The following is a 25,289-nucleotide window of genomic DNA, read 5'->3' as shown; positions in this document are numbered from 1 at the left end:
CAAATGCGCTAGTGATAATAAAAGCACAACTTCTTGAAATTGACTCAAGTTTATTACTTGAGCAAAGGCGATCTTATCTTGTGCTGATACCGAACCACATCTTTGCTGTGGGTTTTTCTTTACAGGCGGACCAACAGATAGATTGGGGATACCCGGATGAACGGATGGAAGATGGGAAAGAAAAAGGGGGAGAAGCATGGGAGGAGTGAAATATGCAATAAGAGGAGAAGATGAAGAAATCCTGCAGTACTTACAGCATTATCTCCTCTACGTTTTCGTCCCACAGACACTTTAGATGTGTGGATTTTACAGCAACACGCAACCATTTTCATGAATATGAAACATGAAACGTGATTGTGCAAATCCACGCATGCGTAAACAGGAGTGACCATTCGCCACAGCCGGCTCCGTTAACTCTTAATCACACCCCAACATACTAACATACTAACATACACATGCACGGTCACACATGGCTAGTGCAGACAGATACACACACAAGTGCACACACCCTGCCTCCTTCTTGAGCTAGCCTCCCATGCGTGGGCCCCCTAAAACTGGGTGCACTCAGTGATCCCTTTCCAAAGCCCTCATCTAAATGTGAGCAGAGGTAATCCTTCAAGGAGAGGCAAAGAGAGCAGCGATAACCCATGATAAAGAGGAGCTGGAGGAGGAAAAAGAGAGAGATAGAGGAAGAGAGGTGAAGCACAAGATGGGATAGAAGAACAGGATGGGGGGATTGGCAACCCAGGGAACACATTTTTCAAACAACAGAGAAAAAATAGAGGAGAGTTAAAAAATTAAGTGAAGGAAAGGCAGGGAGAGGCAAATGGTTTTAAGAAGAAGAGGAGAAGCAATGAAAAGGCAGAGAAGAACATGTTGGTACAGTATACTCACGTATGAATGAGAGGGTGATCACAGGAGTGATGAAAAATCATGTCAGCAACAAAAATCAGAGGAAACCCAAGAGTGCGAGTCGGAGTTTGGAGAGAAGTTCAGTTTCTTCTCATTCTGCAGTTTTTGTTTTTTCTTCTTTTTCCCGCGATTTTTGCCAATTCCTATCCAGCTGTCCCACCTTCCTATAAGTCTTTCCCCTACTGGTCCCCCTTCTTCTTTCTTCCCCCTCCCTGTTTTTCTTGCCAGTGCCGGTACTCTTTCTCCTACCTCTCTCTCTCTCTATCTGGCTTTCTCCCGCAGACCACGCTCTCCATTTTCCCCTCATTCTTTGCCCGTCCCCCCTTCATCTGTCCATTCATTCACTGTTTTCCTTTCTTCAGCCACAAGCTTCCACTACAGGATACAGAAGAGATTTCTTCGAAAAGGTTTCAAGACATTAGACGAGTTCTGCCTCAAAAAATTTCAGAGAAATTGTTTTTAAAAGAGGACAGGCGCTTTGTGGCATTCAGTCTAACGCAGGGACAATCCGTGGCCTGCGTTTTTCAGGGGCGCCATGCATAGTACGAGGTGAAAAGTCTGCTGTCTAAAGGTGCCTCCATACGTGCAAACATAACCAAAGGCAAAGACTGGCAAGAAAAAGAAAGGGAAAGAAAAAACGAGCTCGTCGCAGTCGTCTCCAGTGAGAGTCGATAGTAAGCATGGTGAGGGGAAGGACTCCGGGTGTGTGCATGTGTGTGCGCTAAGAGGTGGGAGGGGAAAGAGAGAGAGAGAGGGTGAGAGAGAGTGAGAGACTGGGGGGTTCATGGAGAAATATCCAAGAGGGAGGGATACAAGAGGTGTGTATCGATGGCGAGAAGAGAGGAAGAGGAGGGAGCAAGAACAGGAATACATTTTTTCTACGCTTACAATTTTTTTGGATTTGGTTCTTTTTCCCTTTTCAAGGCTATTACCTTTTCTTTTGGAGAGAAGAAAATAGAGATGAAGAAAGTAGAAGAGAAAGAGCTGCTGTGGGCTTTGTCTCCCGCCCCTGTCGTTCCCTTTCCTGGTTTCCTTTCTGCTCTGACTCTCCTCTATTCAGCCTATTTTCTGCACGTGCACTTGAACTCTAAATCCTGTCTGCTTTCCCCTCCCTCTCTCTCTCTCCCTCTCTCAAACTGCGCATCTGTGTGTCCCTGCCTCTCTCTCTCTCTCTCTCTCTCTCTCTCTCTCTCTCTCTCTCTCCAGGCAGAGGCTCGAAATAGTGCTAGCAGGCAGGGGAGAGCAAGCAAGAGGGAAAAGGAGAGGACGAGGGGGACAAAAAAGGGGAGAGAGATGTTGAGAGGGGGGGAGGGGAAGAAGCTTAGACGGGCAGACACACAGAGCACAGGGCTGCTCCGTGTGTGCGAGTGGGTATGAACATGTCTGCACATTTGTAAACACACATTCATCTACCTTGGCTTTAGATGCAGTGTTTCGCATGCTGGTGGTAATCCGCATCCAATGTTAGCTGACATACCTGAAAAGAAAGACATGACTTTTTGAGGTCGAGGAAAGTAATAATTTAAACCTGCAGGATTTTCTGTAAGTTCAGCAGGTTTAAAAACATCACACTTCAGGTACAGGAAGTGTCTGATAAAAAAACAAATCTTTGAAGAGAAATTTAACACAATTGGCACTGCAGAGAATGACTATACACCAGTTAATAAGACAATTATACTAACAGATTATGATGTCACAGTAGTTCACAAAAACAAAGATGACTAATCTCAAGCTGCCAGAGTGAAATGTATTTATCAAGAGTGAAAACTTCAAAAAGATTCAGCTTTACTTGTATTAAAGATGTTACAAACAGCAAAAAATTGACCGATTTCCCCTATAAGCATATATTATTTTATAGTCTATAACTATTTAATTTTAAGTTCTTAAGTTTAGTGTAAGCCTAAATCATGCCATGCAAATATCAAGCTTGCGTACCAGATAACTGTTCTCATCATTTGATACAAAAATGTGATAAATGATAAGCACATTCCATTGTACTGGTCTGATAAACAATGTATGATTAAATTTGACAAAAGGTTTATATTTTTGTCACCCTTTATAATCAATATCATATGCAGAGAAACAATACCCTGCAGGACTTTGCATGTGAAAATATGTGCATTATTCCCTTTGGAAACAGTAGCTTACTTACATACTGTGAATCTGAGAGACATTTAAATGACATCTTGTGTAAAATTTCGTTTTTAAGTAATGCAATCCATAAGTGACCTGCAGAGATTGTTGCATGTAAGTAGAATGTCGAATGAATGAAACTTCAGAACAATACAAATACGTAACCTACAATGTCAAAATTAGAAGGTATGAACTGAGTAGGTCAATGGAGAGAGACATGAAATTGTGGCTACCTGGGATAGGAAGCTGTCTCTATAATTAGTCTTTTGTTCAGACTAAATCACATTTCAACTTCATTATTCCATTATTAACAGCAGACATTGCTTTTTGTTTCCAGGCATCTATCATCTTGACAAACAGCATCGAGGACAGTATACTGTATAGTCTTTGCCATTTCAAAGAAGCTGCAATTAAAGATCTTATAGGCATCTTTTAAAGGGCGTATTAACTTGATGTGACTTCTCAATTCTCTTAGCCACTACTGTTGGTTGTATTCAAGACCTTTTCAGAGAACAAAAAAGAAAAAATGGACTGATTTTGAAGGCAGCAAATGCTTACAGCTGTTAAATAATGAGACTAAATGGCTACTTATTATCCTCTGTTGGTGAAGTCCTCCTCTTTGAGGTGTTTTTTTCGTCACCTGTAGACTGCAGCACAAGTATTGGAGAAGCTTTTGGGTCTAATAATGGAACAGAAATGGACTCGAAAATGGTGTCCCAACAGCACCCTCTACTGGGATTCAGCGGGAAAAGCTAAAACTAAGCCTCATCTGTGTGCAAAAGCTACATTTTAATATCGCTCAACCTACAGTTTGTAGCATAAATGGTGCACATTGTATGAATTAAATACATTGAGAATACACACGTTTGTGTTTGAATAATTATGTTTTATGGATGACTTTAACAATAAGCTCTAGCTGCTGGAGAGGTTAATTCAGGCTACAGCATCATCCTCTCCAAACGAGGGCAGTCTCCCTGCCTCCCTCCTCAGCATCCTTCCTTTAGCTGCTTCGCCGCATTAGCGAAACTGGGGCTAAACTCCACCCAAAGCCTGACCACCTGACTGCTTACTTAGCAAGGTATATGGATGATAATTTATTACCTTCCTGGGCAATATGAGACATGTTTGTATAGGTAACTGTCACTGTCGTTGTGGTGATGACAGTTAACCTCACAGCTAACTTACTTTAGCTAGCTAGTAGCTAACGCTAGCTTTAAATTCTAACCGTCCCAACGGCTGCGACAGACAGTACATTTTGTCTTAAAAGGAAACAGCTGTCGAATTAAAATATACTTTTACACTCACCTTTTCTCAATTTGCCTTTTAGATGCCTAGTGTCACGGTGAAAGATGTCAACCAGCAGGACTTTGTCAGGGCTCTGTCAGCTTTCCTCAAAAAGTAAGTAACGCTTAAAACCAGATGACACGACAAGACTGGCTGATGGGCAGCTGTCAATCACACGAGGCGGACGGATATGAAAATTAGGGACGAGAGCTCAGGACGGATCAGGTTACCTCAATGTAGAGAAATTACAAGTCGCTTTAAATTCAGATATTCAAATCTTTAATGCCTTACTCACTTACACCACGTGTCAAACAACCAATATAATTTATATTTTAAGTCAGACTACGGTTTTTTTATGTTTTGAAAACAAGTATTTTAGTGAGTCCAAGAGATGTTTGAATGTAAAACTTTACATTGTTGAACTGTGAGGTTATTAAGCCACTCAATAAATAAGAATACCGTTGAAAAGTTAATTTATTTCAGTAGGTCAATTCCAAAAATGAAATTCCTATATCATATTATAGATTTATTACACACAGAATGAATGAAAATTGAAAGTCTTTATTAGTTTTAGTTTTGATGATTATGGCTTGCAGTTAATGAAATACTAAAATTCAGTTTCTCAAAGAAAAAAAAAAAATTATAAAAGGCCAATCAAAAAGGACTTTTAATACAGAAATGTTGGCTTTCTGAAAAATATGTTCATTTATATGCACTCATTATTTGGTTGGGGCTCCTTTTGAGTTAATTACAGCATTAATGCATGCCGGCAGCTTGGCATGGAGGTGATCATCCTGTGGCACTGCTGAGGTGTTATGGAAGTCCACGTTGCTTTGATAGCTGCTTTTTGGGTCTGGTGTTTCTCATCTTCCTCTTGACAGTTCCCCATAGATTCTCAATGGCAGTGGTTCTCAACTGGCCAGGCATTAAGACCAACCACCACCCTCTTCAGCCCCTTACCACCATATCCTTCCATCAGTGCATGACTAGTGTTCAAATTGTTTAAGATGTGGTTATTTGCACAGTTCAAATATGGACATGGGTATTTCAAGCAAATTTGGTTGATCATATACTTTCACATAAATATTGTGTTATGTTGCCTCTTCTTTTGTTGAAAAGCAGAGGTATCATGGTATAAACTTCACTGATTGTACACATGGAAAGCAACATATCAAAATGAATTCATTAACATATGCATATTATAGAGCAGTATTAAGTATCTCATAAAAATGAAACATGGAAAAAAGACTGAGATCTACCAACATCAATCTAACCTTTCAAGGGTTTTAAATCAGATAAGAGAGAGAAGAAATATGCAAATAAAACCACAGAAACTGCAGCTGATGGAACAGAGTTATGTCAATGTGTAATGTATCTTGGTTATGAAAAGAGCTGTGTGAACGGATAGTAGAAGAGTGGGTATAAAATGTAGATATAAATATTGTATGTGGGCTTCTGTACATGTGAGAAATCACAGTTACAGCCTGGAAAGCAGCAGGGACGCTGAGGGCAGAGCTGGAACTCTATGCCACTGTTTTCTCCAGAGCATCCTGAAATAAACAGACACCACACTAGGACAACAAGCAGTGAGGAAGACCTGGCTGCAGACAAGATGCCAGTTTTAAACACTGTGATGACTTTTACACAGGATATAGACATTGTACATGTTTGTGGAGGCCGTTTTAGTAAGGTTATAAAACTGCCTCCACAAACCTGTCACTGTGAGTGAAGGCTGTACAATAGGCAATAGTTTATATCTACAATCTCTTCTGTAGTTGGTTCTACTGAGAAATTACTGAACGTGTCACAGATTTTTGTCACAAATGAATTTGTTTTTCTGATGCACACAAAATGGACAAAATTATTCTCCTGCATGGCCATTATACCAACAGGGACTGTAATGATAATGTATTCATACACATGTACACAACTGGCCGCCTTTTGCAGCTATAACTGCATACACTCTTCTTGGAAGGCTTTCCTCAAGATTTTTTTAGTGTATTTGTGGGAATTTGTGCCTATTCATTCTGTGGTGCATTTATGAAGGCCAGGCACTGATGCTAGACAAGAAGGCCTGGCTCACAATCTCCATTTCATTTCATCCCAAAGCTGTTCATTGGGGATGAGGCCTGGGCTCTGTGTGATCCTGTCAATTTCTTCTACACTGAACTCATCAAACCTGTCTTTATGGTACTTGTTTTGTCCACTGGAGCACAGTCATCATGCCAATGCAACTGTTGCCACAAGGCTGGAAGCGTAGCATTGGACTCTGCTTGCATGCAGCTGCTCAGCCATAGAAACCCATTCCATGATGCTCCCAAGCCTGCATTAATATCAGTAGACATTCGAAACGCTTTGGCTATGGCATTAGGAGGGTGTTGGTGACTTTAAGGCATCATGTGCCTTAGCAGTCGTCAACGTGGTTTTCCGTTGGTTTAGTTGCTTTAACTGTTGCTCGTAAACACTTCCACTTACTAAGGAAATCACGGGTAGTTGACTCTGTGCATTCAGCAGGGATGACATTTCACAAACTGTCTTATTGCAAAGGTGGCATCCATCACAGTACCAAGCTTGAAGTGACTGAGCTCTTAAGAGACTGGAGACTGCATGGCTAGGTGCTTGATTTTATTCACCTGTGGCAAGAGGTCTGATTGAAACACCTGAATTCAATAACAAACAAGTGTGGACAAATACTTTGGTCCATATAGTAAATCATTAATAAAGCTTTTCTACTACTCAGCTAAGATAATTTTGGCAGCTAGATAAACCTGAACTCCTTTTTTGTTCAGACAGTGTTGTTTAAAACCTGAGTCCAGCAGTCTTTAATGTTAGAGGCTGCCGCATGTCAATAACAGTATTTTTTATCTATCGTCAAGGACATCAAAGAAAAAATTCTTTATGTGAATAACAAGTTTGACATATCTGTAAAGCCACATTTTTTTCTCTCATGTAAGTTTTGACAATATTGAACATGCAGCATACAGGCACTGTTTATTTAATGTACGAGTGTTGTGCAGTGGCTTGCACCTACAGTGTGTACACCGCTTTTCAATCAAAAGCACACTAAACAGGTTTCTTTCAATATACAGTTAATATTAACAATCTGCATGTATTTTTTTTTTTTTTTTTTTTCAGGTCTGGCAAGCTAAAGGTCCCAGAATGGGTCGACACTGTGAAGCTTGCCAGGCATAAGGAGCTGGCTCCCTGTGATGATAACTGGTTTTACACCAGAGCAGGTGGGTAACACTCAAGTCATTCTTAATACATCAAATTGATTATTTCTAGTCATATATAATTTGTTACACAACTGTAAATCAAATCAGTGTGCTCTTTAAAAACTTGCTATTCTTGTTAATAACGGATTTTAATTAAGTGAGCCTAACATTTAATTGAAAAAACATATTTTTTAAAGCCTGTATACAATATTTGACATAGCTTTTGAATAGCAAAATACTGATATTTTTAACATTTTCTCAGACAGTAAGACAATTTTCTGGAACATAAAACGCAAACCACTTATGTAAATCTGACAGCCCTTTTGTGTGGATTTTCTGTGCCTGTTTATGCAAAAAAAGTATATATGGACAGCTGATGTTATCTTTTCAGCTATACTAAGTACATAAAAGAATACGGGTCTGCAGACAAAAAAGTCACACACTTGATAAGTTGGAATGTTTGATTTCGTGTCTTTCGGTCAAACACAGATAACAAAAACATGTCGTTACCCACTGCATATAGTATATTTACTGTATGTCTAACCAGCATCCACAGCTCGACACCTGTACCTGCGCGGAGGGGTTGGTGTTGGCTCCATGATCAAGGTTTACGGAGGGCGCCAGAGGAATGGGGTATGCCCCGCCCACTTTAGCGTGGGCTCCAGGAACGTGGCGAGGAAGGTCTTGCAGGCTCTGGAGGGCCTCAAGATGGTGGAGAAAGACCCAAATGGGTGAGACAGAGAGAGAGAGAAAGAGAGATATTGTAAAGACTGCTTTGAAGATCTGAAAAATTTATGGTTGTTTTTCATGACATCATTTTCAGTGGTAGAAGACTCACCCCGCAGGGTCAAAGAGATCTGGATAGGATTGCTGGCCAGGTGTGTTTTTACTTTAGCTGCAGAACATATATTTTATGTACATAGGAAATCCAGTTTTAAAGGAACTATTTTTTGTTCAAGAGGAAAATTAAATTTGATTTAATCTAGACAAAGGCAAACAACTTTTAGTGTAATGATGACTGGCACCAGAATTAAAAGATAGTATGAAAAAGTGACTATAAAAATTGCATTCAGAAGGTATTCAGACCCCCTACATTTTTTTTATTGTGATATTTTACAGCTTGATGCCACAGTTAAAAAGAAAAATCTAATATATCTACACTCAGTACCCCATCATGAAAAAGTGAACATTGAATTTTAGATTTTTTTCTTTTGCAAATTTATTAAAAATGAACAACTGAAATATTACACTGACATTAGGAATTCAGACCCTTTCCAAAACACTTGAAATTTAGCTCAGGCTTGTCCCATTTCTCTGGATCTTTGCAGAGATGTTTCTACACCTTGATTGGAATCCACATGTGGTGAATGAAATTGATTGATTGGACATGATTTGGAAAGGGACACACCTCTCTGTGTGCAAATATGTAGCATAACAGAGTCTCTCACTTTGACTCTTTGTCAGTTATTGCCATACAAGCATTAAAGAGAATTAAATATGCTTTGATATTTACTGTCATGCCATCAGTAAAAGACTTTAAAGCCAGTGTAGATGCCTCTCTGTTTAATATGGCTTCATGACTATCCCTGCTTCCCTTTTTTTTTCCTCTATATGTTCAGGTTGCCTCAGCAAACAAGAAGCAGCGAAGTTTACAAAGCGCCATCTGAGGGATGCATGCAAAGAATCCTGATGTGTGAAATGCAGAAATGCCTTATTGCTTATTTACTCAAGTTTGCTTGCCTCCCAAACCACTTCAGTGCCCACGGTAACTGTGCAAAAGGTGTTTCACAGCCATGCATGTGTCTATAGTACAAATAAATATACATGGATGTTCTACAACACAATCAGATTTTTTTTTCAATACATATAGCAATGCAGTGATGGCCTTGTGAGGGTGAAACACAGATTGTAGCAAAAGCACTGAATATAAAGAATTACCACACAAGAGCATGTTTATACTGTAATCCCGACGACTGTGAAACTCAGTGTAAGAAAAAAAACAATGCAATGAATGCTCATGTATATTTTTATTATTTAATCAAAATCTTTTTGCCTCAGTATGCTACATATGAGATGTAACTGAACTGCACAGTTACACTGAGAGTGTTCCAATAAAGTCAATATGAGCACTTGAGAATGGTGTTATCATGTTAACTTGTACATAGATTCATGGGTGTGGTGTTAGTTGTTGCTCATGGTGCTGCTGATCCAGCTGTTATAGCGGCACACACGGGCGTAGACGCTGGGGTGTCCCTGCATGGCGCAATCATAACCCCAGGAAACGACTCCCTGCAGCATACCGCTACACACCAGAGGGCCACCAGAGTCTCCCTGCAAACACAAACACAAGCAATGGTGTTTAAATGATATGTTGTCCATGGTGAGTAAAAGAAAAAAAATCAGCTTTCTGTGAATATCTGTAGGTGAAAAGCCATATTTTCTGCCCACAGAATCTGCTGCACCTTCAGATGTTGTCAAAAGAGATACTTTTTAATGATAAAGAATTGGATTATAATCACTGAAAAAACTACAAGGGATCATTAAAAAGATCTACACATGACCATCACTCCTACACCTCCATATTGATACTGATATTATCAAACCTCATATAGCTAAGTTCAATTTTAGTCAATACAGCATTCCTACATCAGCCATCATATGCTGCAATTAATGTTAAAGTGAAAAAAGTGGAATAATGCATCATACGAAAGTAAGAGGGAAGTATATCCGATACCCAGTAAAATATGCTGTAAGCACTCTGCTATGGCATCACTCTGCTGAGTCATAGTCTGTTGTTGGAATGGATTATGTGCCACTTCTCCTCCTGTGGGTTAGTTCAACTCACCTGGCAGCTGCTGGCACCTCCATGCATGAATCCAGAGCAAACCATGTTATCGGTGAAGAGGTGGGGGTAGGCGTTCCTGCAGATCCTGTCATCAATGATGGGCTGCCTCAGGCACTGCAGTCTGTCAGGGTAGTTGCCTGGAAAGAGGACAAGCAGTATGTTATACCATCAGTGATGAAAATTATTCTTTATAACATTGCAAGACATTAAAGGAAACCCTGCATATTAACACAAACTGACTTTATTGGAGCAACATTAGTGTCTTTTACATAGATGTCATACAAAAAACACACTAGGTTTCTACATTTTGGAGAAAAGTATGAAAGAGTTTCTTGTGTAGGCTGTGATTTTGTGCAAAAAACTCAGGGGGATTATCATCTGGCTGCAAGATTAATCTGTTCACATCTATTGGATTGTACTCACCTTGATTTCCTCTAAAGGAAGGATGTAATATGGCTGCACTGTTCTTTTTTTAGGGAGTGTCATCCTTAAAGCCTTTTTAATTTCACCCCAAGTGCAGTTTTGGCAAAGAGGATAGTGAAGATATAATGTAGAATGGGGGTAAGTATGATCTGAAAGATGTGGGGAAAAGAGCAATGGAGCAATATGACCTCACTACCCAGAGTGTACTGCAGAAAAATGGCAGCCTACTGGTGAATTTATTTGGAATGTAAAAAAAAACTGTAGAAAATATAGAAGACACAAATGTTGATCTAATAAAGTCACCATATTTACCTCTTCCAAGGAAGTTATGTGATCGGCAGGGTTTGTTAGTTTGTTATTTAGTTAGTTAGCAACATAACTCAAAAAGTTGTAGACAGATTTGGATGAAATTTTCAGGAAATGACAAAATTGGCATAAGGAAGAACTGATTAGATTTTGGGAGTGATCTGGATCACCGTCTGAGTCAAGAAATTTTTTAAAGGATTCTTTACTATTGGGAGATAGGGCTAATGGCGGAGGTCTGTGCTCTCTGGTGCTTTTCTAGTTCAATGCGCAGGTTTCTTTTAAGTAATGCAGGACTGAGATGACGAACTGATTAGTGTAAAGAAAAACTTTGATTTTACTAATGCAGCATGTATTATAAAGCAAGCATGCTGCATGTTTAATGGTTGTGAATAGTTGCTGTTTTGTTTTTCAGGGAACAAGTGGATTTGAAATAAAGGGTTGAACAAAAAAGACTATTTAAAAGGGTTGGATTAAACTCTTAAGTATTAATCACTCTTTTTGATCCACATTAACTGGTGAAGAGGAGGTAGAAAATATTTCTCACCTTTTATTCTAAATAACACATTGCTAAATATTAAGCTTTATCACTCTTTGGAAAGTCATACTAAAATGTTTTCAAATGCTTTTCAACACAGTGAAAAGTACCAATGATTTAGTATTAAAATTAGTGGATGATCCCTGTAAGCATGCCCATAAAGCAGTACTCCCCTGCTCTTTCTCTCTGGTTTTAAACTTACTGCTGCTGGCGGACGTGTTGCCCCATCCGGACACCATACAGTTCTCATCTGCCTGGGGGCAGCGGGAGGGCAGGGAAATGGTCTGGACGTAGTTGTTGAGGGTGGCAGGGCGGCTCAGTTTGATCAGCATGATGTCGTTGTCCAGGTTGTAGCTGTTGTAATAGGGGTGCTTGATCATTTTGGCGGCATCGATCCACTGCTCAGTGCCCTCATTCACAGCGATGTTGTGCTCACCGAGACGGACCTGGATACGACTGCAGGAGGTATGAAAGTCAAAGTCAGACACTTCCTTTAATGTAGATACTTATTTAAAACAAAGAACCAGGTGGCAATTACCAGGTTATTAGAACAACAGACCGCTTCAGTCTGCTTATTCAAGCTAATATTATCTGTTGCCAACTAACCAAGCTACTTATGACACTACTGTAGCTAGCTACTTGTCTTGCTTAGAAAATCCATAGTAAAGTGAAGCTGTGATGACCATACTTTATATTTTTATCCCAATGTTATCTACTTTTATCAAAGCAAAGTGTGTTTTTTATTTATCCTGTAGTATACCTTCCTTCAAGATGTAAACCGTTTTATTAGAATTAGAATTAAAGTTGGTTGAAATGGGCAAAAATTGGTTTAAAGTGGCAAAATGTGTTCAACGTGGAAAACTGACAGAAAAGGTGGTGAAATTGGAATAAAAAGTGGCAAAATGGGCAGTAAAGGTGGTGAAATAGGATCTGTAGGAGGCAAAAATGGGTTAACAGAGGCTAAAAAATAGGCAGAAAGTGGCAAAAATGTGCAAAATAGATGGTAAGCTAGAATTAAATAGTGCCAAGGTGGGTTTACAGAGGCAAAAATTAGGCAGAAAGAAGCACAAATGGCTTTAAGGCAGAACATGGGGTTAAAAGTGGCAGAATGGATTGAAAGTAGCATTTAAGGTCATAAAAGATAACTATTTGTGGTTCAAATCACAGAAATAGGCATAAAAAGTGGTGATAAAGAGTTAACAGAGATAACAATAGGTGGAAAGTGGAAAGAATTTGGTAGAAAAATGGTGAAAGGGGTTACAAATGTGAAAAATGGACTAAAAGTGGCAAGGAATGGGCAGAAAAGATAGTAAAATAGGATCAAAATTTGGCCCAAAGTGTCTAAGATTTGTTTTAAGTTGCAAATTTGTTATAAAAGTGGCAAAACAGGCAGTAAAGGTGGGAAAATTTGATTAAAAAAATGTTAAAAAAAAAAAAAAAAAAAAGCAGTAATGATGGTGTAATAGAGTTTAAAAGTGGCAATTAGGTCAAAAGAGGGGAAAATGGGAAAACAGAAAAAAGAAAATAGGCCAAAAGTCATTCAAAAAAGTAGAGGAAAAATTGGCCTCAAATGGTTGAAAATGGCAACAACAGGCAGAAAAAAATTGGTTGCAAGTAAAAATGATTAAAATGTGGCAAAATGGGTTAACAGAGGTATAAAAAATGTCAGAAAGTGGCACCAAGACTAGCACCAATGCTACTGATCCACACAATTCATTGACATCATTTACAATCAAAACTGCCTGTTCTCTGTGATTGTCATGGGACAAAATCTGTGGACAGGCCTGCTTTAAACTTTTTTTTTTTTTTTTAGAAATATCTTGAAAGGTCTTCTCTTTTGAGCTTTACATTAAAATGTTAGACCTGGTAAAGAGAGCAGACTGACATTAACACCACCTTGTTGTCATGGTTAATATAAAAAGCTTTTAAGTGAAACCCTTTTATAAAAGTGGCTCAACAGATTTGTTGAATGAAATGGGAGTGCCTGTGAAAATGTGTCCCTCCTGTACTTACGACATGTGGCAGTGAGCAGCAGACAGCACCCACTGGCTGGAGATGAGGGATCCACCGCAGAAGTGGTATCCAGCGTTCAGAGACACCTGGTAGGGAACTGAGTTTTTGGGACACTCATACCCACCAACAACCTTCTCATCCTCAGCTGCAACAACTGGAATAAGTGAGGTATATTATGACATACCAAACTGTGACTAGATTATTTCTAAAGATGTTCATTAAAACGTTAACAAAATTAACTTTGGTGAGCTCTTACTTGCTGCTCCAAGCAAAGTCAGGAACACCAGGGCCTTCATGGTGACGTTCTGATGAATGTAAGGGGGAGTGAGACTGTAACTCTTTATATACACCTGATCCCCCGTTTATGTTCCCAAATTTGCAAGGTCAGGGAAGTAAAATACAGATACTGTTCTGGGAAAAAAGCCATATGGCTGATGGCAAAGGCAGAGCAAGGACCTTGACTAAAGTCAGAACTAAGGTATTAAACTTCCAGGCATTTTAAAGCAACTTCAGATTAATATGACAGATACTGTATATCAGTAGCCCATACATGCAAAGGTGTAAAAACATGGCAAGGGCAATTATATCCAAAATACAACAAAGCCAGGGAGGCATGTTTTTTTTACTGGTGCTATGATAGATATCATTGATCAGTGCTTGTTAAATAGTAGATAACCGTGTTTTGAGACGGTGGTAGGAACTGAAATAGATGAGAAGTTTTCTACAGTGTGAATATTGGTTCAGAACGGCAGCAGCTCATTTCAGACATGGATTTGCCTGATAGCAAGAAGGTTCATTCAGGTGTTTTCTCAGTAATCGAGAGAAACCTGATAAGAACATTTCAAAACAGCAGAAAGAGCAACGTAATGGAATGAACACTGTGCACATCAGTGGTTCAACTACGTGTGGTACAGCACTATTTTACTTTGAATTATTCTCATGAAAGAAAACCTAATCACACTGAACATTTTTGCATAAATATGGACTTATTAGACCGTGAAAATTAAATTTCAAAGGAAAAGGATTGTGGCAAAGATGGGTCAAGAGTCAAAAATGGGGTACAAGTGGCAAAAATGAATTCAAAAGGGCAACAATGAGCAGAAAAGGTGGTAATTTTGAACAAAAATGGGCTAAAATGGACAGGAAAGGTGGTGAAATAGGGTTTAAGAAGTGACAACTATCGGATAACAAAGGCAAAAATAGGCCAACAGTGGTGAAAGGAATGAAATAGTTTGAAAGTGGCAAAAATGCATTTAAAACAGCAAAAATGGGCAGAAAATGTGTTAAAATAGGTTTTAAAACAGCAGAAATGGGTCAAAAGAAGCTAAATGGGTCTTAAGTGTCAATAATGGATTTAAAACGGCAAAAATGGGAAGAAAAGATGATGAAATTTAATTCAAAAAGTGGCAAAAAATAGTGGTGATAGAATTTTGAAATGGCAAAATTGGGTTAATTGAGGCACTAAATAGGAGGAAAGTGGCAAAAATGCATTTCATTTGCAATAAAGAAGCAACAACAGGCATAAAAATGGGTTACAAGTGGCAAAATAGGTTTAAAGTGGCATTAAAGGGCATAGTAAATAGCCAGTTGCAGTTCAAGTTATAGAAATAGGAATAAAATTGGTGAAAATTGGTTAATTGTGGTAAATTTTAAAAAAAAAGTTTAAAATGAAGGCAATTAAAGGCTGAGAAAGTTTTGAAGAGGGATAACAAATGACAAAAATGGATTTTAAGTGGCAGATATCTACAGGCAAATTGGTGAAATAGGGTTAAAATGTGGCAAAAATGGGCATTAAAGATGGTCAAACAGGATTTAAAAGTTGCAAAAATTGGTCAAGAGGCAATAAAATAGGAAGTGGACAAAATGGTTTAAAGTGGCAACAAAAGGGCAGAGAAAGGGGTTACAAATTGTAAAATGTATTTAAAGTGTCAATAAAGGGCATGATAAATAGCCAATTGCAATCAAAACTGCAAAAATAGACATAGAAAGTGGTGAAAACATTCATTTCAGAGGCAAAAATGGATTCAAATTGGTAAAAAAAATAAGCAAAAAGTGGTGAAGAGGGGGTACAACTGGCAAAAATGGATTTTAAGTGTTCAAATGGGTAGAAATGGCAGCAAAATAGTTTTTCAAAAATTGGTAAAAAAGAGGTAATAAAAAGATAGACTGTGGCAAAAACAAGTTTACAGTGGTAAAAATGGGCTAACAGTGGATTACAATAGGTGGAAATTGGCAAAAAGGGGTTTACTTGGTCACTGTATGAGATTTCAGCCATGGGAAATTGTAAGACATGGTATGTCACTCATTCTTTGGTAATACTGTGCAGATACTACAAATTTGAGCATCAGTTTATTTATTTATTTATGTATTTTTTTGTGAGTTATGTTGTTTTGCATTTCCTTTTTGATTTTACTGCATATTTATCATGAAAAAATGTCTAAAAACTCATTTTTTGTTCTACCCAAATGCTAATTCACAAAATGTTCCATGCATGTAATGTCATGTTTACCAATTGGTGAAAACTTGCAAAATTAAGGCAAACTCGCAACATTTCAAATTTTATTGAACATAAATTAAAAAAAAAATGTTGGTACAAAAATATTTAACAGGTTTAGAAATTCTTTATACAACTATATACAGGCAAGGAACCAATGTGAGCCAATCTTTCCAAGTGAAATTCAGTTATTGTCTAAAAAAACACAAAACAAACATCCTCAGCATTAAGTCTTCAAGCTAAACTCAAGGACTGTATCTACATCCATTCGCTAGTTGTGGTTTCAAACAGAACAAACAAGCACAGAAACATAGTGGCCAGCCTTCCTTATTAAATAACCGCAGGCATAATAGCAAGTCAGTGTTCAACAGTTTGATTTGGTTCTTATAAAATATTATTACAAAGGTTGAACAGAGAGGAAATAAGGAAGCAGTGTTTTACCAATTTTGTTGTATAATTAAATTAAATTTGCTTCATAACAGTTTTGAGGTAGTACACCTGTGATAGAAAAAAACACAACAGAAGGAAGAGGGTGCAAAAAGAAAGATCTGTAACTCAATAGCTTCGGTCCTATTAGTCAGTCTTCACTAACAAATAGAAAGTTAAAAGGTCAACACGTATTTAGATTAACTTGTTGAATATACATTTATTTTTCCAATATACAAAAATACAAAAGGGTTTATAGGGGACTGTGCCAAGCAAGATCACTTTACTGAGTTTGAACCCTGCATCATGGAAACTCTCCCTCATAGATCTTAAAATACACAAAAAGCACACAGAAACAAATTAAGACAAACAGGATAAAAGCTTCACAGCAAATCTGCCGTCACAAACGAAAGTTAAAAAGATTTCAACAGAATAAACTGGGGGGGGGGGGGGGTGACTACATTTAAACTACGGTTAGCCAAAATATTAAGATTCCCTGCTCACAAGTTGTTTCCAGAGAGAAGTTAAAATGCAGCTGCACCACACTGTACACAAGGTGCCTTGAGTTAAATGTGTTTGAGTTTTTGCTTTGAAGTAAAATGTCTGCTGCGACACCAATGCTCCCAGAGGAGGTTGTGTCAGATTAAGGTGCTGAATACACATTCCTAATCCTGCTCTGTGACCATTGTTTACAAAAACACTTTGTCACCAGCATAAAAACAGAAATATTCTATTAAGTGGTATCTCTTGTAGTTTGCTCTGTTTGTAACTGGTTATTATCCACCTCCTGGCTTTTATTGAGACCGAGTTTCAGCAGAAGCTTCTCACAAATTTAACATTGCAAAAACTGAGAGAGCGTGTAGTATTAGGAGAACAGTGCACAGATCCAAAAAGGTAGAGCAGTTGTATTGTTTGAACTGCATTTCCTAACAGACTGGTAATCCAGCAGCCTGAAATCAAATAAATATTAAATGCTTCATGCTCTGTCTTATGGCTCTGATCTGGTTCCTGTGTTGCACTTCAGACTCACAGAAATAAACAGAAACTGACCTCAAATAGTCAATAAATTAAGCTTTAACAAAGTGAAAACTCATTAGATTGGGTCTGTGTGCGTTAACAACCTCACTCCTATGGCTACTTCACAACAATCAGATGCATCAAAGGTCTTAGTAGTCCACCTCCTGAATTCCAGTGCAATAATAGGACTGCTTCTACACTGTGTGTTTGTGTGTGTTGTACTAATTGAGGAAGCGACGGCAGCGTCTCATCCCGCAGTTGCAGCGCAGCTTGTTGTTCTCATCCTCGATGGGGAACTTGTAGTCGTAGGTCAGTTCTTCGCCCCTGTAGATCTTCCTAAGAGCGAAGATGACTATGTGCTTGCGGCCGTCCACATTGATGACACGAGAGTAGCAGTTTGGCTCGCACGAGTGGTTGATGAAACGAGCCGCGTTGCCTTGCATCGTTGCGTCCACCACATCAAAGTCATCGATACGGAACATGTAGCAGCCGATGCCCTGATGGAGTACAAAGTGGCAAGTTCACAATTTCAGTCAAATCAATATGTCATAGTCCTTAAAGTTTTCATGAAATCAAATCCCTGTTTTGCAGGGCTGCAAGATGTTGACAAAAATGAGTTAAGATTGTCATTATCATTATTAAAATCATGATTATTGAGCACATTATCTGTTCTAGAAACATTTTTTCATTGTTTACTTTGATAACATATCCTTCCTCTCTCCTTTTGCCAGGGCGGGACTGGAAAAAAATAAAAGACCTGGCATTTTGGTTAAACATGATTCAGCAGCAACCCTCTGCATACACCCACTTAGCTGTTACACAACATCCATACTCAAAATTAAGAAAAGCGTGAATTTAAAATAAACATCTTGTTTTCAGTTTTTATCCTCATCTAGTAATGTTTTATCAAATGGTACTTAACCCTTCAAGCTTTAAGCGACTGTCTTAAAAAGCCTGTAAAGCATCAACCCTGTAGTGCATAATCAAGCTCTCAACATCCTTTTCTTCAGGAAAACCTCAGATTTAAGAATATGTATGGTGCAGTATTGTCACCTGAATTTTAAAAGTTATGGTACAATAAAAGAAAATAAATAGAAATAAACAGAAATACTCAAAGATTTTTGTCTGACACGCAGTAAACTATAACGACTAAGACCTTTTTTAACTTGTTCTCTCATCTCTTGGGGGACTAAAAAAGTGAATAATCATTCTGTGACAAAAAAATCTTCAAAATATTGACATATTTACAAAAGAAGTCCCTGCACTTTGTTGTATTGGCATTATCTGTGCCTTGTGTCTTATCCTGGGAGTATCTGACTTCCTGCTTTAATTTAAAAAAGCCCTGCTTTTATTTTAAAACAGAAACGAATTTCCAGTTCATCTGAAGTTCTATGTTACAAAAGTGAACCTGCCAGCCTGTGGGCTAACCAGCTAGCTCATGTGCTAACTGAACTCAGAAGTCTGTAGTGTTTGTCACTGAGGTCCTTGGTGAGCTTGTAATGTGTGCTTGCTGTTAGGCTGTGTCCATAGCCAACTTTTTTTTTGCTGGTGGTGCTCAGGATCTCAATTCTAGAGTGCATCTCACAAGTGCTTATTGTTACTACGTTACAAAAAAATGAATCCCACTTTCCACAGTAGAATCTGTGACGTAGTTAGCTCAATGTGCCTCTTATTTTAGTGTTTAAAGTAAATATCACACAGATGACATGCAGGCAGTGTAAAGGAATCCTGCCCTGACACAGGCAGCAGCTGCAGAACTTAAAACAACCCTTGAAAAACAGATGAAGAAAGACGATTCAGATCGGTTTCTCTTCGCTATTGTCAGAAGTCCCGCCCCTTCTTGATTTTGACTGGCAAGTGAGGAAGAACTTAGACCGCATCACTGTACAAAAAGTTGAATGGTTTTCAACTGAGAGTGCTTTAAGCGCAACAACAGAAACAGATGACACTGAGGGCGCTTTTCCTGTTCAGGGCACTGAGTGCTCAGAACACTACATCATTACTGAATTAAAAATAAATGCTCTCAGTGCTAAAAAAGCCATTAGGACACAGGCCTGTATGATACTATTTCACAGCAACTTCATCATGTAGATTTACTAAGTTTGTTGGTGCAGCAATGGCGCTGTAGGTAAAATAGCTCCATGCTAGACGTTGGTAGCCCAATTGGTTCACCTTTACTGGAGGCGGGGATATTATGGTGGGTTACTCACTGTTGGATGAATGAAGCCAGCTGTGCCTGCCTACCCTGCTCACACTGACATCCTGTGGAGATAGAGCTAAAACTGCTCACTTGTACCTGAGCCATATTTGACCGATGAGTGGTACTGAACGCCAGGAAATTCTGCTTTCGTACAGTTTTGAATTAAAAGAATGAAGATTTTAGTATACTGTGCAACACAGCAATAGGAGGGGAGAGTCTCATCAAATTTATTTTTTCAAGGGTATAATTTCCAGGTCCAGACTTGCTGCTAATGCGAAGGCATGATCGCTCTACATTGTTTTCAATTATTTCCTAGACACTGGCTTTGGCCTGCCCCAGTGAGAGGCACTTTGAAACTGAAGTTGTTGGTACAGCCAGAGTAAAAAGTGCCAAATATGAACACACACAAACATAATGCTTTTCTTTTCCAGATGCATTCTGTTTACTAACCTTGCTGTCATAATATTTCTCCCGCTTATCAGTCAAAACAGCGCGAATCACGGTGCCTGCGTACTCGATAACCATCTCTCCAGCCTCGATGTTTCTTTTGCAGAAAAGACCACGTCCATGAATTTCAGATCTAAGATATCAAAAGAGAAAACTGTTAAACAACCAGTCATTGAAAAATGCTTTTTTTTAATCTTTTTTTATATATTCTCTACAATTACCTGTAAACTCCAACTGCTTCTTTGGAGATTTTTTCCAGGTGTCTGAATCTCATAGCCATGGGAAGCTCACTGCTAGTGGCTCGCCTGTCAGAGGTAGACAAAGAAAATATGGTGTCATTAAGAATGTGACATCTTTTAACAACTCTGAATTCATATGTTGTCAGGTATGGCATAGATTAAATAAGTATTGTTAGGATTAAGAAAGTAACCCAGATTTAGTGCTTTTACCTGGAAGATTTCAGTGGGAATTCATCCTCCTCTTCATCAAATGGACCAACTATCTCAGGAAGCTCTCTATGCTGTGATGCCAGGAAGTTGAACATATCAAAAGTTGCTTTCCTGATTTGAGAAAGAGAAAAAAAACATAAGCATACATATGAGGTTTATTTTAACAAAAGTCAAGGTAAGAAATAAGACAACCTTTATAGCAGCCAGAAAACTCGTAAGTGTTAACAGAAAGTGTCTCTGTGTACCGTGTGTAGACTTCTGAGCGAGCACAGCCACTAGGATTGATGGGAAGCTCTTCCTCGATGTCATCACAGCGGTGGAAACGGAAGCGATGGCGTTTGCAGTTTGCTGCGCCCTGCAGTTGCTCTAGCAGGAAGATAACAGCATCGTGGATAATACCAAGCACCCTCGGCCCGCTCATCACACCCAGAGGCAGCTGCTTCATGTGGAAGTCTGCTCGAGCTTCCAGGACGCCGTTAATCACAGCACGCCAAGCACCTGACAGGGGAAAGAGGGGAGGGGTGTGAGAGGCTGGTAACACTATACAATATACAGTTGAAGAAAAATGTAAACAGGCAGCTCTTACCCTCCATGCTGTTAGCCTTTACAGTGAAGCCGTCATCACTTGTGATTTCAAAACGCAGGTGAGGCTGGTTCATGTATGTCCTCTTTTTGTGTTTGGGTGCTGGTATTTCTTCTTCTGAGCTAAAACCTGAAGAATTAAACCAGCCAAGAATGTTACAAAATATCCTTCAATTAATAATGATAATAATTAAAACATAAAAACTTAATATTTGTCACAAACCTGAATATGGGCCCCAATCAGAGAGGTCTCCATGGCGAGCACTGACCCACATGTGCGTGTTACTCCTCATTAGATTGTTGATTTGTGATGTTGGGCTCTCAACTTGAGGATGCCTGTACAGAACCACATTTTCAGTGCCAAAACAAGCAGAGAACAGTTTTTAAAAATCTGGTAATGCTCAAATTAAAACAGGCTCGTATATTAAGTTTCTCATAAAATGACTTGTCTAATTTTAACTGCATTGCCAAAAAGACAGATCACCTCTGAGATTAATTTACCTGGAGGGTGGCGGAAGAGGAGGAGCTGTGATCCTCAATGGCTTTGTCTCTTCAGGTATATCCTGATTCAGATCGAGAACTTCTTTTATTGTTGGAGCTTTCATTCTAACACCACTGGGTCTGCTGGGGTGGAAAAATAATCCATATCAGTTTTAGTGACTTTCAATGAAAGTTATCACTCAAACAATTCAACTGCAGTAGGTCCAGTCACAGTGAATGTGTTAGAAATTGCATAGCACTCAAAATGGACAGGAGATGCTTGAGATTATGTGAAAGGCTTAATATCCTACAATGCCGGAGAGGGAGGGGTCCATATAACCCAATGTATGAATTGTGATGGAGCTTCTGAGCTTGTTTGGTCATTTATTTGGATCCCCATTAGCTGAAGCATTCACAGGAAGCTATTCTTCCTGGTGTCACATTGTGAAGAAACAATCTACACAACCACATTCACATTGTTTATCACAATTCACAACCATAGCACACAACATACATGTAAACCAAAATACCATGAACAGTACATTTTAAAAAATCAAAACATCCAAAAGATAGTTTGGATGGAAAAACCCATGAGACCATCACACTACAAAGACTTAGTATTATAATTACTAAAGTTTCTCTCTCTGTTCCATTCGCATAACATGCTAAAAGAAACACTGTCCAGTCAGAGTGAACAAGGCTGAAAACAAACCAACAGGAATTTTGAATCTTAAATGGTTAATAAAATAAATTTTACATATTCAGATGATTAAACCCTCAATAAAATATGACCACCAATAAATACTATGTTCCTTTTTTCCCAAGTTTGTTCCGCTAAATGCTACTTGGCTAAATATTGCACACTGGACCTTTTAGACTTTTTAAGGATCTGCAGGAACCCTTTGCATGACTTCTACTAGTTTACAATTCAAAATGTCATGTATTAAGCCTTTAATGTTTTAAAATGTGCAAATAAATAAATACATAGACTATTTATTATGTATTATGTAAAACCAAACCAGTTGTATCAGTCACTCATTGCAGCCCTAAATAGAAGTTTACACTCTTTTTACTTCAGTTAGCAGCAGACAAGAATTAGATCTTTCCATACCTGGACTCATTTAAGTCCTCCAGCTCACTGTTGGGATCCTTTAAGAAGTCAATCTTGGATTTTTTTCTAGAGGGCCTTTCAGACACCGATGACACTCTCTTCACCCTCACCTGGTGCCGAGGTGGGCCAGGAGTTTGTTGCTGGTTTGAATTTGGCTCATTGAGACAACTGCCAGAAGAGTCTGAACGTGCAGCTGGTGAATGATCTGACTCCTCCGAGTCCAGAAACTGGGACGATCTCTGATGGCTGGTGTTTGGCCGTTGAGTTTTTTTGAGAATGTTTGGTTTGGGTTTTGGCTGTGGTTGTTCGCGGTGTGACGCCATGGCTCTGTTAATAATAGCCTGAGCGGTGGTCTCCTGAACGGTGGATAAACTTGCTGCAGGAGCCTTGAGCACACTGACAGGGGTTGTCTGAGATTGAGTCATGCTGCTTCTCACTGGCATCACTTTAAAGATGATCTTTTTCTGAGTTGGTGTCGTGTTGTTAGCAGCAGAAGGGGTCGTTGACACCGAGGGGCTCAGACGAGGTTTTATGATGACACGAGGAACTGAGCCAGGCAAGGTGTTACCGCTGTGGAGAATTTTAGCGATCTGGCTTATTTTACTGTAAGCTGGTGAATTTGAACTAAGACACTGGTAAGTATTTGTTCTCTGGTCTTTAATCAGAATCTGACCTTGCCGATTGACTAGCAGGATCTGAGGGGCAGGAGCAGGACCCTGGGACACAGGCGCACTGGTGGCTGCAGCCTGATTCTGAGTGACCACTTGTGGCTGACCTACAGGCCTCGAGTTGTCCAAGCGGATGGCAACAGCTCTGCCTCGTGTGGCACCGGGCTGAATTGGTAGTGCGTTCAAACCATTGATCATGATGGGGGATGTGACTGTGCGTGGGACTGTACACAAAGTGGCAGAAGGAGGGGAAACTGTAGTATGCAGTGGAAGACATGCTTTTGGTGAGGTGCGCTTGGGGTTTTTTGGCTGACGTTTTGTCTTCACAATGGCAGGTTTCATCAGCATTGTAGGAGACCTTTTGTTTTTGGGTTCTGGAGAATAATCAGGGTCATTCAAATCATCTTTAAATCCTTCAACTGAGTCATTGGATGAACTATTCTCATCTTTATTGTCAATTCTATCCACATGGGAGTATAGCACAGCGCCATTTTTAGCTGAAACAAAATGGCCTGTAGCTGAATCCAACACCACTTCATTTGGAGAGGGTGGTGTTTCCGAGCTAATAAGGACCTCTTCACTCTGAACTGACATTTCATCATCGACAAAGCTTGGTTGAAGAAAGTCATCTAGTAAAGAATTTTCTTCTATAACTTCCTCAGCTGGTCCCTCCTCCTCTACTGACTCTGGAGCTGTGTAGATGGACTCCAGCCTCTTTAGAGCAACCGTCAACTGTTTAGTTGGAGTATTATGATTGGTATGAACCCTACTCTCTCCATCTCCTTCTCTGTGCTGAGCTTCATCATCAGACGAGTCACTTTCACTGCTATCAGACCCTCCGTCTGCTCCGTCTAACTGTGAGATCGACTGTGCTGGCGGGAGTTGACCTGAGGTATCTGAACTACTCGCCACATCACACACCACTGTGCGGGAAAACTTCAGGTAATGGCTTGGCTCCTCATTTTCTGAGTCGTCCTCCTTATTACCTTCCTGCACTTCTTCTACTACACCTTCCACCTCTCCCCTCACAGCCCCTCCCAGTGTCACAGTCTCACTGAGCAGAGCCTCGTCAAACTCAAGTTTAGCATTGAGCATGGAGGCCACAGCGACTTCCGTGTCCGTGTCAAACACAGTGTAAGGAAGCTCCTGCGCCATGAGATGAGCTACTTCCTCCTCCAGGTTATCAGGGGCTAATGAGATCCCATTGGTTGTGGCCACTGCTGCATCTTCAGCTTCAGATGATGCTAGGAAGTCCTGGGGAACCTCTGCAGAAACTGGGGTGGTGATTTTAAAGTTCTGCCTCCCTCTGGGGGAGTGAGTGATGGCTCTTTGCCGAGGCGACAGCCCCAAAGACACGCCAGAATTTGATCGAGGCGGCGAGCTCCAGACAGGTGATGTGGAGTTTGGTCTGGACAGTGGAGGTGAGGCTGATCCCAAGTTGGATGATCTTGGAGGGGAGCTGAAGAAGGTACATCTAGAGTGGATGCCACCACTGGTGCGGAGGTTCATTGGTACAGAGGGGTCGCTGTCTGACTGTGAGGAACTACAGCGGCTTCTTGATGACAGCCTGCGGGGTCGACGAGTGTCCTCCAGATCCCGTAATGTCAAGACGTGATGTGATTTGGGAAGAGCAGAGCCTGAAACAATAAATAAATAAAGTTAAAAAGATCTGGAAATCTTCTACTCATGGGAAGAGATGTGACACTTTCAAAAAGCTAAGAAAAATCCAATATTCATAATCTTATAAAA

The 25,289-nt window shown here is 39.6% G+C and overlaps 3 protein-coding genes across 4 annotated transcripts in view; 1 reads left to right on the top strand and 2 right to left on the bottom strand.

Moving 5' to 3' along the window:
- Positions 1 to 4,015: 4,015 nt before the first annotated feature.
- On the top strand, positions 4,016 to 9,429 carry LOC121524107 (40S ribosomal protein S19). The gene is made up of 6 exons (XM_041809308.1): positions 4,016 to 4,123; positions 4,373 to 4,443; positions 7,465 to 7,565; positions 8,092 to 8,275; positions 8,368 to 8,422; positions 9,164 to 9,429. Exons 2-6 carry the CDS (start codon positions 4,373 to 4,375, stop codon positions 9,209 to 9,211), a joined length of 459 nt encoding a protein of 152 aa, XP_041665242.1. The 5' UTR covers positions 4,016 to 4,123; the 3' UTR covers positions 9,212 to 9,429.
- Positions 9,430 to 9,552: 123 nt separating this feature from the next.
- Positions 9,553 to 14,008, bottom strand: LOC121524106 (trypsin-3-like). Its single transcript, XM_041809307.1, has 5 exons — positions 13,923 to 14,008; positions 13,667 to 13,820; positions 11,856 to 12,109; positions 10,390 to 10,526; positions 9,553 to 9,875 (listed from the first exon to the last, which is right to left on the bottom strand). The coding sequence occupies exons 1-5, from the start codon at positions 13,960 to 13,962 to the stop codon at positions 9,726 to 9,728; spliced, it is 735 nt and encodes a 244-aa protein (XP_041665241.1). The 5' UTR covers positions 13,963 to 14,008; the 3' UTR covers positions 9,553 to 9,725.
- Positions 14,009 to 16,240: 2,232 nt separating this feature from the next.
- The window catches only part of kmt2ba (lysine (K)-specific methyltransferase 2Ba), a 33,889-nt gene continuing 24,840 nt past the window's right edge, over positions 16,241 to 25,289 (bottom strand). For both annotated transcript variants that reach the window (XM_041810016.1, XM_041810017.1), the window contains exons 28-36: positions 22,873 to 25,177; positions 21,783 to 21,905; positions 21,505 to 21,617; positions 21,286 to 21,411; positions 20,945 to 21,197; positions 20,700 to 20,810; positions 20,472 to 20,555; positions 20,254 to 20,383; positions 16,241 to 18,100 (exon numbers count right to left, since the gene is read on the bottom strand). In XM_041810016.1, coding sequence (XP_041665950.1) covers positions 17,825 to 18,100; positions 20,254 to 20,383; positions 20,472 to 20,555; positions 20,700 to 20,810; positions 20,945 to 21,197; positions 21,286 to 21,411; positions 21,505 to 21,617; positions 21,783 to 21,905; positions 22,873 to 25,177 — 3,521 coding nt within the window. In that variant the 3' untranslated portion in view covers positions 16,241 to 17,824. The remainder of the gene's footprint in view (positions 18,101 to 20,253; positions 20,384 to 20,471; positions 20,556 to 20,699; positions 20,811 to 20,944; positions 21,198 to 21,285; positions 21,412 to 21,504; positions 21,618 to 21,782; positions 21,906 to 22,872; positions 25,178 to 25,289) is intronic.

Source organism: Cheilinus undulatus, linkage group 16 (genome assembly GCF_018320785.1).
Source record: "Cheilinus undulatus linkage group 16, ASM1832078v1, whole genome shotgun sequence".
Classification (NCBI taxonomy): Eukaryota; Metazoa; Chordata; class Actinopteri; order Labriformes; family Labridae; genus Cheilinus; species Cheilinus undulatus.
This window is presented reverse-complemented; position numbering and strand designations above follow the sequence as displayed.